This window comes from Rhinatrema bivittatum, chromosome 1, assembly GCF_901001135.1.
Source record: "Rhinatrema bivittatum chromosome 1, aRhiBiv1.1, whole genome shotgun sequence".
Lineage (NCBI taxonomy): Eukaryota > Metazoa > Chordata > Amphibia > Gymnophiona > Rhinatrematidae > Rhinatrema > Rhinatrema bivittatum.
Genome location: NC_042615.1, coordinates 214922956 through 214939149, shown reverse-complemented (window position 1 = coordinate 214939149; position 16194 = coordinate 214922956). Strand labels below are relative to the sequence as shown.

Here is a 16194-nt window from a genome sequence, read left to right as displayed (position 1 = left end):
ACTGACAGGATGCCTTGTTGTGCAGATACTGTTTTCATAGGCGAAATGAGCAGTAGGTGACAGCCATCTTTGCTACAACCTATTACTGAACTGCTCTTGCCAATGGAAGCAATATATAGCAAACTGCGTTGTGCTAACATGCCTACACTAGTTTGTATTGGTTCGTTAAATAGCTTTCATTAATGTTCATACACAATCAATGCCAATGAGGTAATGTAATGCCCAAGTATGCTAAATGCCCAATATAATACAGATGCATTGATGCAAGCCAGTGAACTGTAACTTGGGGAGGTTTGTTTATTTTTTTAATTGCATTGCCATCTGCATTAATACATGTACTTTTGCATATGTACTTTACTGCATTAACATGTGCCTTATTTGTATTTCATGTACATCAGCCGTTAATAAGCATGTTAATAGCTGATGTTAATGCAGTTTAATACATTGGCCCAGTGAGTTCACTGTGTGAATTAGAAGTCATAGAAGCATAATACAACTTTTAAGCAAGAAAGAGGAGTTGGGTCCCAAATTGGGCCAGAGGTGGTTTGTAGACCACCTAGAAGCAGCTGTAGACCTAGCCCTTCTGCTAGCACAGTGTTTCTATAATTAGGTATCCCATACCTCCCTTGAACTGAAACATTATTATTGAAAAGTGCTATCAGTCTACAAGCTTGCTCCAATTTGAGCAAATATATGGGTAGGAATACTTTGGTAGGAAAAGGCATACATATAACCCAGGGCAGGATGTTTTATTGTTCCATCACGAATGTTACAAGGAAATCAGGGGGAAGGGTTCCAGACAGCCAGCAGTGTTATGCAGACCTCTTATAAACCGCCTTAGACCCAACCCTTTATCTGTATGTAAAAACATTGTCTACACAAATAAGACATCCCCATCACAAGTTATAATGTCTATAACTAGTGAAAAGGAAAGTTTAACGAACCGATGGCAACACTATCCCATCGATTTTAAAAGCCCTACGCGTGCTGAAACCGGGAGATGTGCGTGATGTGCGCCGCTTGGATTTTAAAACCCATACAGGTGTGCACGTATCTCCCGAAATGCGCACAAAAACATTTTTTTTTTTTGCAAGCGAGGCATGGTCTGAGCAGAGCATGGGCGGGCCGGGGCTGAGGCATGATTTCTGCACATCCCTATTTACGCACACTAGTTTGCGCCAAGGTTCCCTACCGCATAACTTTACTTCTGCTGTGGATGTCGTGTAAGTCATAAAAAAAAAAAAAGTTACTTAGTGAGGTCTAGGCAAAGTAATAAGAGGTATTAGGAAGGCCAATTGGTTAACTGAACGAACTGGGAAAACAGGTTCTAGCGTCGGCAGGCGTGACTTGTAAAATCCCTCTCACTTATTCAAGCAAGGCGGTATTTACGTTCACATGCGCGCGTCAATATGAAATCGTGCGCAGATGTGCACACAAATAGCCAGTCTTAAAATGCACGCATATACGTGTATATGTTTTAAAATTGCCGTGTCCATGTGCGCGCGCCTGCAAACGCGTGCAGATGTGCGCCCACTCGTGACTCTTAAAATGAACCTCTAAGATTTTAAACCATACCCTCCTTCAAGCAAATCACCATTAGTGCGGCTGCCCATGCTTGCTCCACTTCAAGACGGCTGAGAAAGAGAAGTGAAGGAAAATTGTTTCACCACTCTCTGAAATCTGTTTTGTCATGCAGTTTCAGAAAGTCGGCGTTACCCTTTATAAACTGCACAAAGTATTCATTGAAAGTCCAAGAAATCTTATTGGGTAGAACAAAGAATTCTGCTCCTCCCTCGCCTCCACCGCGATATCATTTCTACCATATGTAACAATCACACAGAACAGCTCTGTGGGTCTTTATGTGGCGAGCTGATTATGAAACCTCAGCGTGATTCCAATATAACCAATATCTTTCCATGCACCATGCATCTTTCCATGCACTAGCCACCCTCCTACTTCTCATTAAGGACTAATTACTTCTTAATGAGTTTCCTTTCATTGTTTGAGACATATACGTTTCTAGACCAGGAAACTAAACATTTCTATTCAAAGCAAAGCTTTTGTGCCCTGGTACGCCACTCTCCTTTACATCCTCTACACAGTCATCTTAAATGTCAAGAAAAATAACTATTGTATCTGATTTCACTGACAACTGTGTATGCTAATTTTTGTTACGTTGAAATGGGACAGCTGGGTTAAGAGGGGTAAGTATGTTTGGTACATGTGACACTGAAAATGCTAGCGAATACAAAAAACACTTGAAACTTGTGTCATGACACAACTGCCAGTGTCATGTTATTTATTTACTTTAAAAGATGTAGGACTGCCCTATCCAGTGTTCAGGTTGAGTTACATAAAAACATTCACAGCCTTAACAGCATAAAATAAAAAAGACATTCCAACCTAGACTACTACTCATCTTCCAGTCTGCCCAACATAATACAACATTCAAAACATAGAAATGACGGCAGAAGAAGACCAAACGGCCCATCCAGTCTGCCCAGCAAGCCTTCACACTCTTTTTTTTTTTCTCCTCTCTCATACTTATCTGTTACTCTTGGCCCTTAGTAACCTTTTGGTTCTGTATCCCTTCCACTCCCGCCATAATGCAGAGAGCAGTGTTGGAACTGCATCTAAGTGAATATCTAGCTTAATTAGTTAGGGATAGTAACCGCTGCAATAAGCAAGCTACACCCATACTTGTTTACCCAGTCTATGTAATTCAGTCCTTGTTGGTTGTTGTCTGTATATAGATCCACTTTTCTTAATTCCCCCTGCCATTGAAGCAGAGAGCTATGCTGGATATGCGTGAAGTATCAGTCTTCCTCCCTTGCCGTTGAAGCAGAGAGCTAACTTGCATTGAAAGTGAAGTATCAGACTTTCTCCCCTGCTGTTGAAGCAGAGAGGCAACAAACTACAGCTCAAAGGATTGCATTTAAGTTTGCACCTAATTATCTGTGTAAATGAAGAGGATTCCAGAAGGCTGGTCTGGCCACTGAAAATGCCCTGCCATGAGTCTCTGTCAGTCTAGCTGCTCAAGTTGAAGGGTCCTCAGGAAACTCACATTGTAATGATCTCAAGGCTTGTGATAGTGTATAAAAATTCATAATTGCAGAGATCCAAGGAGACACATGATTATGTAATAACATGAATCAAGAGTAAGGATCTTGTATTGGACCTGCCACTGAATCGGGAGCCAGTGCAGGTGTAATTCTCTCCTGTCAACATGACAGAGAAGACACTTAGAAGTAGACACCTCACACTTCAACTATTTTGTGAATTAGGAGAAGAAAAGAATATTTGTAACATAAATAAGACTTTTTTTTTTGCTTCACATCATAGAGGGGAAGTTATCATGAGTTTATATATCCTAAGAAAATAACTCAGCAGCACTAAAGCATCCTTCACTGAGCCATGAGGGGTAGTCGTGGTGTATGTTTGTCACTGACAGTCACATTGAAGATCACTGCAGTACATGCATGTGCCAGCATTTAAGAATACTTCCTAAATGTCAGCAAATTTGCATTTCCCTTAAATATTCTCTTAATATTACTCCTCATTAATGCTGGCATTAATTTCTGGTCTAGCATCCCAACTGAGTCTCACTTGTCTGAAGCCAGCATCTTCTGTATGTACAAATTAACAAGTGAATGTGATTCCTCTGGGCAAAAGCAAAGCTTTCTTTATATACCAGAATCTTTTTCTCTTAGGATATTTAGTTTATTTTATGTTCATTTTAAGTTTTTAACCCGCCATGAGCAGCATGCTGGAAAGGGTGGATATAAATGGATGCATTTAATTACATTTAAATTTAAATATGCTGTGAATATTTCAGTTGCTAATTTGGCACACAAAATGTGTTTCCTGAAAATATTTTGCTAACATAAAGGCAAGCTTTGTAATAGGTGGACAATCTTCAAATGGATCTCCTAGTTCTGAATGGGAATTGGCCTCTTGAAGTGACTGAATGAATATGTATTGTATTTTAATAATGTATGAATGAATCCACGGATTTATATTTTATTTTATATTCTTATATTGTTTAGTAGTTTATTTTAACTTTTTTCATTGTAAACCGATATGATGGTGGTATCCAAATACCGGTATAGAAAACATTTTCAAATAAATAAGGAAGTCGCTGTCCTCACATCTTTCTCTCAGAGCTCTGGGTTTATTTCTCCCCCAGTTTGACATGCTGGTTCACACTAAGGATTTCAGAGGCTTTCATGCCCGTAATTTTGTGTTCATTTGGAAAAAGCATTCTAAAACTGTTAACTGCAAAATATTAGAGGTGAAACTAATACTTATCGGTTAAACATTAACAATTTAATATTTTACTTCCCTGGTTCTAAGTGGTCTGACGTGAAAGGGCAGATTAGCAGAAGGGGTTTCATCCTATATCAATTAACCACCCCATACCATCAAAACACCTCCTCACCCCAGCCTATTCGAGGCCTCCCCTCACCTCCATCTGCACCATCAAGTCCGCAGACACACCCCTCCCCCAAACATCATGGACCCCTCTTGAGACAAACCTCCTTCCAGAATAGATTCTTACTATTCCAGAGGGTCCCTCATCTTCCTCTAGCAGGAGGAACGTGTTGGAGCTGCTGCAGCAGTGAAGGGTGCAGCTAGATGCACTTCCCCCACCCCATCAAACCCCTGGCAGCGTCTCTCAGCAGCACTGCCGACAGGAGAGCTCTCGTGTCCTGCCTGGCAGCGAAGATGACGGATCCTGCAGAATTGTAAGAATTGATTTCAGAGCAGGGGTCAGGGTGCTTTGGGGAGTCTTGATACTCGATTACTTGGTGGTGTGGTGATGTTGGGAGGGATGTAGTTCCTAATGGTCTGGGGAGGTTGCCACAGGGGTATTTTATGATCTTATTGTTACGGTTGTAGGGAGATGAAATTTCCCCCACTCCAACCCCCCCCCCCCCACTATCCTGCCCTTCCACTTCAGACCAGTTAGCAGTAGCACTAGGGATTTCAAGAGGCAGCATGCACAGTAAAAATTTAACAACTGATCTGAAGCAGGTGTTAAATTTCTGGTGGAGGAGAGCATTCCACGCTGTTTCCTGTGTGCACGTTAAAGCCTCCTTTGCATGTGTTCTTGTATTTGCATGTGTGGAGCCCCTAATATTAGGTGCTCCCGCTAATGTCTCTTCAAACTGTTGTAACGTGCATGATGATACTTGGCTTTCTTCACTAAGTTTCGGTAACCTGGAATTCTTTTGCATTTGTTTAGCCACCAGATAATGGGCCTCCGCCATTACCAACATCATCCCTCCCTGAAGGTTATTATGAAGAAGCTGTGCCACTCAGCCCTGGCAAAGCTCCTGAGTACATCACATCCAGTGAGTACTCAGACACCTTCTTCCTGCTTGTTTTGCTGAGTTATAGTGTTTTAGAGAACGACGAGTAAGTTTCTAGTCAGCCATAAACCGCCATGAAATGCTGTCTCACTTGCCTGTTACAATCTTACTACTGTTCTTCTGTTTCCACCGGCTTGGCACATTGTCAGATTAATTTTGGCAAGTTAAAGAATAGAGCCGTAAAACTCAATGTATAGAATTAATTGCGGCCAGCCATACATAACAAATCTGTAATTGTGACCGAGAACAGTCGATGACATCATAAACCATTGAGTGATCCAACGCCTGCTTTAATCTCAATGCTACAGCAGAGATCTGGGGAGTAATAACAGCTATATTCACAGGGATATTCTCACATATAAAGTTTTTGACAAATTGAAATGAACTTTTCACAAGATTGGCAGATTTAGTTCATTGAAAAGTTCTGAGATTTTTATCTTGTTATCTGTACTGTGTAAATTGTGCAAACCTTCAAGGAAGTGCCAAAGCCACTCATCTGTTTGAAACAGCCTTAGGTGATGATCTTAGAATTTGCTGATTGTGCTAAATTGGGAACAAATTGGGAAAGTATGTAGCAGAAATTTAGTTGTATTCGTGCTGCATGCACAGACATGCGTACAGAGGGACTGACTGACAAACAGACACTGTGAAGCTAATAAATACATTCATTTCATTGTGAAATGTGCCTTAATTGTAGAGAAAACTGAAGTAATGCACATTGTTGAATAGCATCATGCAATTAAAATAAACACATAATGAAGGTACTGGCTCATCTATGCAATATGATGGTAGATAAAGATCATGAGGTCTATGTTCAGTAAGCTGGTGAGCAGACAAGTTATCCGGCTCAGGTTGGCTGGATAATTTGTCTTGGATATTCAGCTGCACAAGTCCCTTCTGAATATACTTGGCTACAGTTATCCCAGATACCTTTTAAACTTAACTAGTATATTTGAATGAATATAACTGGTTAGGTTTAAAGGTATCTGGGAATATGAACCAAGATAACTTAAATCTTAACTGGCTATATTCAAAATATAGCTGGGGAAGTACAAAAAAAAGGCCCAATCCCCCATCCCCCCACCAAACAGTAAAAATGTCAGGCTCGAGCTCCCCCCCCCCCCCCAAAAAAAAAAAAACCCAATAAAAATGAGTTGCCAGCCATAGCAGACAGTGGAATCTCCTCGCCCTTTTCCACTGCACTGCACCCCCCCCCCCCCCCCCCCCCCCCCCCCCCAATTTTGAAAATAACACTTGGGCTCCGGGTCTCCTCCTCACATCAGCCACTCGCAATCCCTACCTCAGCCTGGATTTTCTCTGAATGCCTGGGAGCACAGTACATTTTATTCCATACCTGGTGGCATGCAGTGTTGCTTTCACAGCAATTCTAGTCGCATACACTATCAGGGTTTCTGTCATATATTACTCTCACAGCAATACTGGATGCCATCGAAAGATTTTTTTTAAAGCTTAATTGCCTGTATTTTGAATATAGTTAAGGTTAAAATTATCCAGGTACATGCATCTGGATAACTTTAGGACTGTTCTGAAGCAGTCTTAAAGTTAGCGGATAATAACGAATGTTGGCTTCGTCTGGCTAATTTTACTGCCTCTATCTGCTGGTAGAAGTTCAAAATCCACTGGTCTGGACGGGTCTGGTAGGACTCAAAGAGAGAAAATTAGCAGGTAAGTACTACATTTGGTCTTACCTAGAGGATCAAGTCCTAGCCACAGAATCATTTCCTGCCCACACCATGGTGATGTTTTCCTTTTATGTAACCCTGCTCCTCCAAAGAAGCACAGAGACTGCCAGACTGGAGATGGGACTGCTATACTGTGTTCCTGAAGGTCTACTGTTTATACCTCTCTGTCTGCCTCTGCTTCTCCAAACCTGCCACTCTGGCTTCCAGAGATCAGACTTGTTCTCTGAGAGCCATGAGCTCTTTGTTCTGGGTGCGTACACCCTGGCAGTGATTGCCAGCATCCCGCTTGCTGGACTGCTGTCTACATCTTAATGTTGTCAAGTTCTTAAAATTATATAAGGTGTTGGAGGTATTTTATCCAAATTAAAATATCCTGTAGTGACCTGCAATAGGACTACAGTTAATCAGTTGCTAAGGTCAAAGTTAATTATTCACTAGGTGATATAAATCCCCAATTAATTTACTGTGAAAACCTTCCCTGCTAGCCTTCTGATTTGCATTATAGTCTATAGATGAAACTACGGTGTTTGACGGGCTGGGTAGGAGATGGGGGAGGTTAAGTGGGAAAGTCAAATACCACTGATTCCTTTTCCAGGAAACAGCTCTCATGCCCTCCCCACAGCAAAAGAATCAACTTTTTTGAAAGCTCTTAAGACTCACAGAATAACTTTAACTCGTAACTCTTTCCTGTAACATGCTTTATAGACACACAGAATAAACATTAACCTTCCAATTATTTCTTTTGCAAGCTTTTAACACATTCCTCAGAAATCCTGCTCATCCAGCAGCGGGTAGGTGCTGCTTCTGCTGTGAGTACTCCTTAATCTAGTGTTCTTTTTTTAATAATGGCATTGAACAAACCCTCCACCTCCAAAGGGCCCTCACCATCTTTCCCATACAGAAGATCCTGCTCTACAGAAGACCTCAGCTCCCACCTAGCCTCTCAACTTCCATCCATTGATCTCTCAAACCCGAACACAGCTCTCCGCTCTTGGAAAGCCATCACAGATTCCATAGCCGACAAGCTATGTCCGCTAGCAACCAAAAAATCACTCCCAAACGCCTCCAAAAGACAACCATGGTTCACGGAAGAACTAAGAAAGCTAAAACAAATCTAAGACAGAAAGAGAGCGACTGGCGCAAATCCCCAAGCACCAATACACGATCCATCTACAAAGCCACCCTCCATCAATACAAGTCAACTACCTCTAAATCCAAAGGGACTACTATGCATCCAAGATTCACCACTTAATCTTCGACGCAAAAGCCCTCTTCGCCTATGTCTCCAATCTCACCCAAATCATCCCACAGGAGATTCCCAACGACCTAGCACAACCCAAAGCTGAAGAACTTGCTCTTCATTTTCACAACAAAGTCAACAGCCTTCTAACTCATCTGCCTTCTAATCCCACCGACCCTGCTCTTTACCAGTCTCTTCAACAATCATCCCTCAACAACAATGGTCTGGAAACACTTGAACCCATCTCTATCTTAGAGATACAAACTCTTATAAGAAGAATGAAACCTTCCTCCCATCCTTTGGATACTATCCCCACCAAACTGCTCCTGGCCATCCCTGACTCCATCGCTAAAACCTTGTCGGACATCATAAACTGCTCACTCTCCCAAGGACTATATCCTGACGACCTCAAATTGGCCTCCATCAAACCTCTACTCAAGAAACCCAACTTGGATCCTAAAGACCCCAACAACTTCCGTCCTATCGCCAATCTCCCATTCATAGCCAAGATTCTAGAAAAAGTTGTCAATACTCAACTCTCCGAATACATAGAAGAAAACAAAATCCTATTCCAATCACAATACGGATTTCGCAAGTCACTGAACACAGAATCCCTCCTCATCTCCATGTCTGACTTCATATTAATGGGCCTTGACAAAGGCCAATCCTTCCTCTTAATTCTACTGGACCTATCAGCCGCCTTTGATACGGTCAATCATTCCATTCTCACTTCCATTCTGGCTTCTATAGGTATCTCAGGCACAGCTCTCTCATGGTTTAAATCTTTTCTCTCCAACAGAGGCTTCAAGGTTAAGATACAGAACAAAGAATCTTCACGAATGGACGCATCCATAGGTGTCCCCCAGGGCTCCTCACTGTCACCTACACTCTTTAACATTTATCTTTTACCTATCTGCCAACTCCTCTCCAACCTTAACCTCAAACATTTCCTCTACGCCGACGACATCCAGATCGTGATACCCATTAAAGAATCTTACACAAAAACATTGGTTCACTGGGAAAACTGTCTCTTCGAAATTAAACATCTCCTGGCTAACCTAAACCTAGTTTTAAACTCCTCTAAAACAGAACTGCTTCTCATCTCCCCAGATAATAATGCCATCTCTAATCCTCCAACTATCCCAACTACTACACAGGTGAGAGATCTAGGAGTATTAATTGATAACCGGATGAACCTTAAAGCTTACATCAACAGAACCACCAAGGACTGTTTCCACAAACTCCAAGTTCTGAAAAGAATTAGACCACTCTTCCACACTCAGGACTTCAGAACCATTCTACAAGCTATCATTTTTTCTAAGATCGATTACTGTAACTCTATCCTTCTGGGCCTACCTTCCTCCTATACTAGACCCCTCCAGATGTTACAAAACGCTGCGGCAAGATTACTGACAAACTCCAGGAGGAGGGACCATATATCTCCAATCCTAAAAGATCTCCACTGGTTGCCTGTTCACTTTAGAATCCTCTACAAATCTCTTTCCATAATATACAAAACCATCCATCAACACACCCCACTCGACTTACAAGTCCCATTCCAAATTTATAACTCCTCCAGACCAACAAGAGACACACTCAGAGGATCTCTTCAAGTGCCCCCAGCCAAAACTACCAAACACATTACCTTGAGAGATCGGGCCTTTTCAACAGCCGGCCCCCTTCTATGGAACTCCATCCCACCGGACCTTAGACAGGAGCCCAGCCTCCCAACCTTCAGGAAGAGACTTAAGACCTGGCTGTTTAAAAAAGCTTTCCCGGACACCGATTAATTCTATTCAGCCAGATTCTACCACTTCCACATGTAAAAATGTTATTACTAATGTAAATACCTATACCTAATGTTATTCTCTTTCTTTTCTTCTCTCCTCCCAGTTCTATTACCTTGTTATTTGTAACTGCTTCCTTCTACACAAATAGGTTATTGAATTGTTTACTGTACACCCCTGTTATATGTAAACCGGCATGATGTGTTTGCAACATGAATGCCGGTATATAAAAATTTTAAATAAAATAAAATAAATAAGTAGATGCCCAAGGAACAGGCTTAAGAATTGGAACATGTTTAGAATGCTTTACCAGTCAACCAAAATCACCACCAACCAGTTGTTTATCTAAATGCCCACTATAAACGTTCAACATCCGATTCCCACAAGTTTAGAAATGGACACATTTTCAAAATGGTATTTCTAATAAAAAAAAAAAAAGTAATTGAAAAATTAGAAACTTAAAAAAAATTATTAAAGGAAGGGTTGATAGTTTCATATAATTTTAATACTGTTGCCACCAAGGTAAACAGAGTTATGTGATGGTTTATAATCATAAAGTAATCAACCTCCTTCCATCCTCTGATAATTTTTTAATTTTATTAAATGTCACTGTGTTATTTCTAAAAAAAAAATTATTTCCTATAAACATTGTAAAGAAGCTATGCTGTTTCCTAGTGCAGCAAAACTAGAAGACTTAAGTCTCTGCAAAAAACACACTCATTTAAACCATCCCTGACATCAAAACGTAATGGGCCAGATTTTTAAACCTATGCACGGGCATAGATTTGTGCGTACAACCCGGCGCACACAAATCTACGCTCGATTTTATAACATGTGCGTGTAGTTGCGAGCATGTTATAAAATCCGGGGTCGGCGCACGCAAGGGGGTGCCGAGCCCTAGAGGAGCCCCGATGGTGTTCCCTGTTCCCTCCGAGGCTGCTCTGAAATTGGAGCGGCCTCGGAGGAAACTTTCCTTCCTCCCCCCCCCCCCCCCCCCCCCGTGACCTTTGATGAAGTTGTGCCTGCCTCTGGGCAGGTGTAGGTTACGCGCGCCGGCACGACTGCTGTGCCGGAGGCCTCGGTCCTGCCCCACCCCCGGCCCACCCACTCCCCACCCATTTTTTCAAGCCCCGGGACATACGCGCGTCCCGGGGCTTGTGCGCGTTGCCGGGCCTATGCAAAATAGGCTCGGTGCGCGCAGGAGCGGGTTTTCGGGGTTACGCACGTAACCCTTTGAAAATCCGCCCCAATGCTTATAGTTCTCTTCACGGGGCCCTGTTTCAAACCGAGTCCTTCTTCAGTGGTTTATCCACTTTGTTCTTGTATAGTTTCCAGCATTCTTAGTTTAGAGATGCCTTGAACCTGAGGTAGCAGCTTTGTTAGGTTCAATCAAATGCTAATCAACCTATCCTCTATAAATTGGCTCATCGTTTTTTGAACCCAGTTACAGTCTATTTGCCTTCCCAATGTTCTGTTGCCTTGAGTTCCAAAAATTGACTGTTATGTTAAGATGAACTTCATTTTGTTTGGAAACTTTCCCCTTCGTAGTTTAATTGGGTTCGCCCTAGGTCTTGTTTACTATCTCCACATCTTTCTAGATTTTATATGCACACATCTATTGTATCCCCTTAGGTGACTCTTTTCAAAACTGAGTCCTAGTTTTTTTTAAACTTTGTAAGGAATCTGTTCCCTCTCTCTCTGATCATCTGTGTTCCAGTCTCTGTATTTTAGCCTTTTTTTTTCAGGTATTTGGCAAACTGCATTGCCCACTGGTTAGTACCTTGTGATTTGTGCATCAAAAGATTTTGGCTCATTTTCCAGATTCTTTAGGTATTCTGCCATTGGCTGCCTCTTGCTTCCTAATGTATTGTGGGTATACACTGAAATTCTTAACGCACACCCTATTCTATCTTTTTTGCTTTCTTATGGTCGATGAGTTCCAGGTATAACTCTTTGACTGTAAAGCTACTGGGGAAGATTGTTATTTGTATTTGTTGATATTTTAATTTTTGTAACTCGCCTTGAGCAAATGATGAAAAGGTGGGAGGTAAACTGGAACAAATAAATTGTGTAATTTTGTGGTAAAAATGTCAAACATTCCTTAAAACACTTGCTCCTAGTAACTAACAACTAAAAGGAATATATTACACATAAACAAAGACTTCAAAATGTAGAACCAGACTAGACAGATAATTACCTATTACAACATAAAAAATAGGTCAAAATATGAATCAAATAGGTAAAATATAAAACCAAGTGGTCCAATAAATATACCTAAATCAGAACTTACTCCTGTAAAAATAAATAAGTAAATAAATAACTTGAACCCTACCTAAAGCCTATTGAAAGCAAAACGTTTTCACTTTTTACCTAAAGGACAGATAATCTGTTGGAGATCAAAAGGTGGAGCATTTCACAAAACTGGAAAGAAGTAAAAGAAAACTTTTTTCTCTGATGTATAAAAGGTTTAGGTTTGGGCATACTCTTAAATAGCCTTCCTTAATTCATCAAAAATTAAGGTAATTGGAAAAAACTTTTTTTTTTTGTTAAATTATCTATATAGATTTTGGAGGAGGTCTTTTTTTTTTTTTTCAACTTTTACTTCATTGATAAATATGTCTTAAAATATTATGACCAATATTTTCACCTATTACAAAATGTGCCCATACATTGCTATAAAACTTTGAATGTGCAGACAGTGTGCTGGGTGGCTAATGTTGATAATAATGGAGAGGGCAATTTTCAAAGCCATTTGCCTGAGTAATAGTTACTTATCTGGGTTATGTGACTTAGCTGAACATTGCTCCCTACCTGGCTAAAAGTATGCGTGGGCTTCCATAGAGTGTATACTTTTAGCTCAGGGGCAGGCAACTCCCAGTCCTCAAGTGCCGCAAGTCAGTCGGGTTTCCAGGATGTCCACAATGAATATGCCTGTGATGTATTTGCATGTAATGGATACAGTGCATGTAAATGCATCTTATGAATATTTAAAGTGGATATCTTGAACACCCAACCGGTTTGAAGCACTCAAGGGCCAGAGTTGCCTTATCCCTGTTTTAGCTGGACTTCAAGGAGGTAGGGGAAGGGGTAGAGGTCAGAGAAGTAAAAGAATCTGTATACATGAAATTTTTACCAGTATACACATTATTTCAACCATCTCAGTCATCCACACAAGAACTGGTACAAATTACACTCGTTTACAATCAGGCCGATACAGTACAATGCGCTCCGGTGGAGCGCACTGTTAACCCGCGATTGGACACGCGTTTTGGATGTGCTAGTTTTACCCCTTATTTAGTAAGGGGTAATAGCCCGTCCAAAACACGCTTCCAACCCCCCCTGAATCTAATAGCGCCCGCAACATGCAAATGCATGTTGATGGCCCTATTAGGTATTCCCGCACGATACAGAAAGTAAAATGTGCAGCCAAGCCACACATTTTACTTTCAGAAATTAGCGCCTACCCAAAGGTAGGCGCTAATTTCTCCGGGCACCGGGAAAGTGCACAGAAAAGCAGTAAAAACTGCTTTTCTGTGCACCCTCTGACTTAATATCATGGCTATATTAAGTCAGAGGTACCGAAAGTTAAAAAAAAGTAAAAAAAAAAAAAAAAATGTTGAAATAGGCCCGCGGGTCGAAAACCGGATGCTCAATTTTGCCGGCGTCTGGTTTCCGAACCTGTGGCCGTCAGCAGACTCGAGAACCGACCCCGGCAAAATTGAGCGTCGGCTGTCAAACCCACTGACAGCTGCCGCTCCTGTCAAAAAAGAGGCGCTAGGGATGCGCTAGTGTCCCTAGCGCCTCTTTTTACCACCAGCCCTAATTTTAATAAATTAAAATACTGTATCGCATGCACAGGAGAGTGGCCTGAGTGGGCGCTCACCCGCTCTCCCGCGATTTTACTGTATCTGCCCGAAAGAGAGCATACGCACTCGTTTTCAAAAAGAGCATATGCACTCATTTTCAAAAAGAGCGTGCACTGCTGTGACAGCTCTAGAAGTTAACTGAAATTGCTTTTTTTTAAAAGTCTATAAAAGAAATCAAAGTGAGCTTTTTATCATTTGCTGTTCTTTCCACTAAAGTTAAGCTTGTTTCAAAACAGTAACATGCACTCTAGGTTGCTCGTTTCTTGGGGGATTTATTTGGCTTCTTGGGTGGTTAAAATTGGTCTTGTGCTTCTCACCACACCCAAGGTATGCAATAATCTTCCAGAAGTTCACAGCCTTTTGTGTCTTAGTAAAATTCATTGTTTCATGCCAAACTGTGATGCATGAAGTAAGATAATTATTATTTTTAACAGTTCCATGCCTCTTTCGTATCTTGAAGGCTCAAGTTAGGCAGGGCCGACTGTGGGGACCTAGACTTGGCAGTGAACAGCTCTGAAACTTAATACTTCCAAGTTTGTATCCTTTCTCCACCAGGATATGTGAGGAGAGGCGAGTGAGGGGCATGGGGTGGTGGGGTGACAGAGTACAATTGTGTAGTTATCTGGGACAAAAGATAAAATAGAGAAGACAAAAAATGATGTGAAAACATGGCAGAGGGAAAAAATGGGAAAAATGTTTGGTTGGGAACAAAAGAAAGAAAAGGTAAAAACAGAAAAGTAGTCGTTGGGAGGGAGAAATATAAAAAGATAGTAAGGGAAGGCCAAAAATAATAGAAAAGAAAATTAAAACTGAATAAAATACAGGATAGCAAAGAACAGAATGAAAACAAATAAAAGATGATGAGAGGTGCTGGAGAAAAGCAATAGTAATAAAATTAAAGATGATGACAGAGGACAGGGAAATGGAGATACTGTGAAAAATTAAAAAAAAAATACTGTCAACATTATTAGTATTAATTTGTAATATAAATCAAGAAAGGTGATGAAAAGAAACAGATGTTCTAATCTAGAGGGCAATGATGTTTTTAGTGTTTGGACATTGATGTGTCTTGTTGATTTTTCTTTAGTTAATAAATTGCCATTTAATACTGTAATATAATATAGTAATATACATCAATTTTATTTATTTGACTTGCTGAAAGATGGTGAGTGATAGCCGAGCAATCTTCACTGACTGGAGACAGCAATCCAGCCTTTCTTTATGCAGCTTAAACTTTATTCTTCCATTCAGTCCACAAACAAAATAGTAGACTGCCTACCTTATAGTAGTGTACTCTTAAATATCTTATTGCAGAGAGGGCTTGGGAGCTCCTACTCATAGAGACATGGGGCCCACTGATCCCAGCTGGTCTCACACCCTTATCCTGCCCCAGCAGGATCCCTCCCACAGAGCTCTCTCTCCCTGTAGGATTTAAGGTGGACCATGCTAAATGCCTGGTCCAGCACAGGTTAAGGAGGGGGAAGTAGGGCCACTCCTTCACGCATGATTTAGCCATAGTGTGGGTAATGTCATTTTACAGTTCTGAAACAGTCCCATTTATCAGAGCTCATTAAAGACTTTACTGAGCACATGAGGAAGTTCCCACAAGCATGCACACTGCCTCGAGAGCTACATGGATGTGTCCTCGTCTCTTTCTTAAAATTTAGATTTTCATATTGGTGCTCTTTTACTGCCTCATTGCTTTTTCTATTTTTTTTTTTTTTGCCACTGTCTTGGCTGCCACTGAAACAGAACTTTTACATTCTAAAAAAGAAAGAATTTGAGTATGAGTGTGGGATGTCCATTAGGGGTGTGGGATGTCCATTGTGGATATACACTCAGTCTGCTAGCACTGCCTGGGCCCGGACCATGACCCCTCCAACTGGTACTGCAGAGGTGAGCTAGGGCACAGCAAAACACTGCACCCAAAAGATGGAGACCTTAATGAAAGCATCGGCAGCTAAGAGGCTGATAACCTTCTGTGAGGTTGACCAGCATAGCTGCTTGTTGTCCAGAAATAAGGAGTCTTCAGACTCTCAGCACAGGAAATCGAGATGGGAATCTTCCCCTCTCATTCTTGCAAACCCAGGAAGGCTGCCCTCACTGTGGAATACATTTTTGGTTCCATCTCAGGTCAGCAGTTAAGTGTGGCATGGAAGCCTATGGTTTCAGATGAAACTTTTCTCAGAGTGTCTAAACGACACCAGGGATCCCCTTATGGGGCCA

At 41.3% G+C, this 16194-nt stretch overlaps 1 protein-coding gene across 3 annotated transcripts in view; it reads left to right on the top strand.

Moving 5' to 3' along the window:
• The window catches only part of AFAP1 (actin filament associated protein 1), a 440313-nt gene that overhangs the window by 246422 nt on the left and 177697 nt on the right, over positions 1–16194 (top strand). For all 3 annotated transcript variants that reach the window (XM_029591685.1, XM_029591691.1, XM_029591678.1), the window contains exon 5: positions 5246–5354. In XM_029591685.1, coding sequence (XP_029447545.1) covers positions 5246–5354 — 109 coding nt within the window. The remainder of the gene's footprint in view (positions 1–5245; positions 5355–16194) is intronic.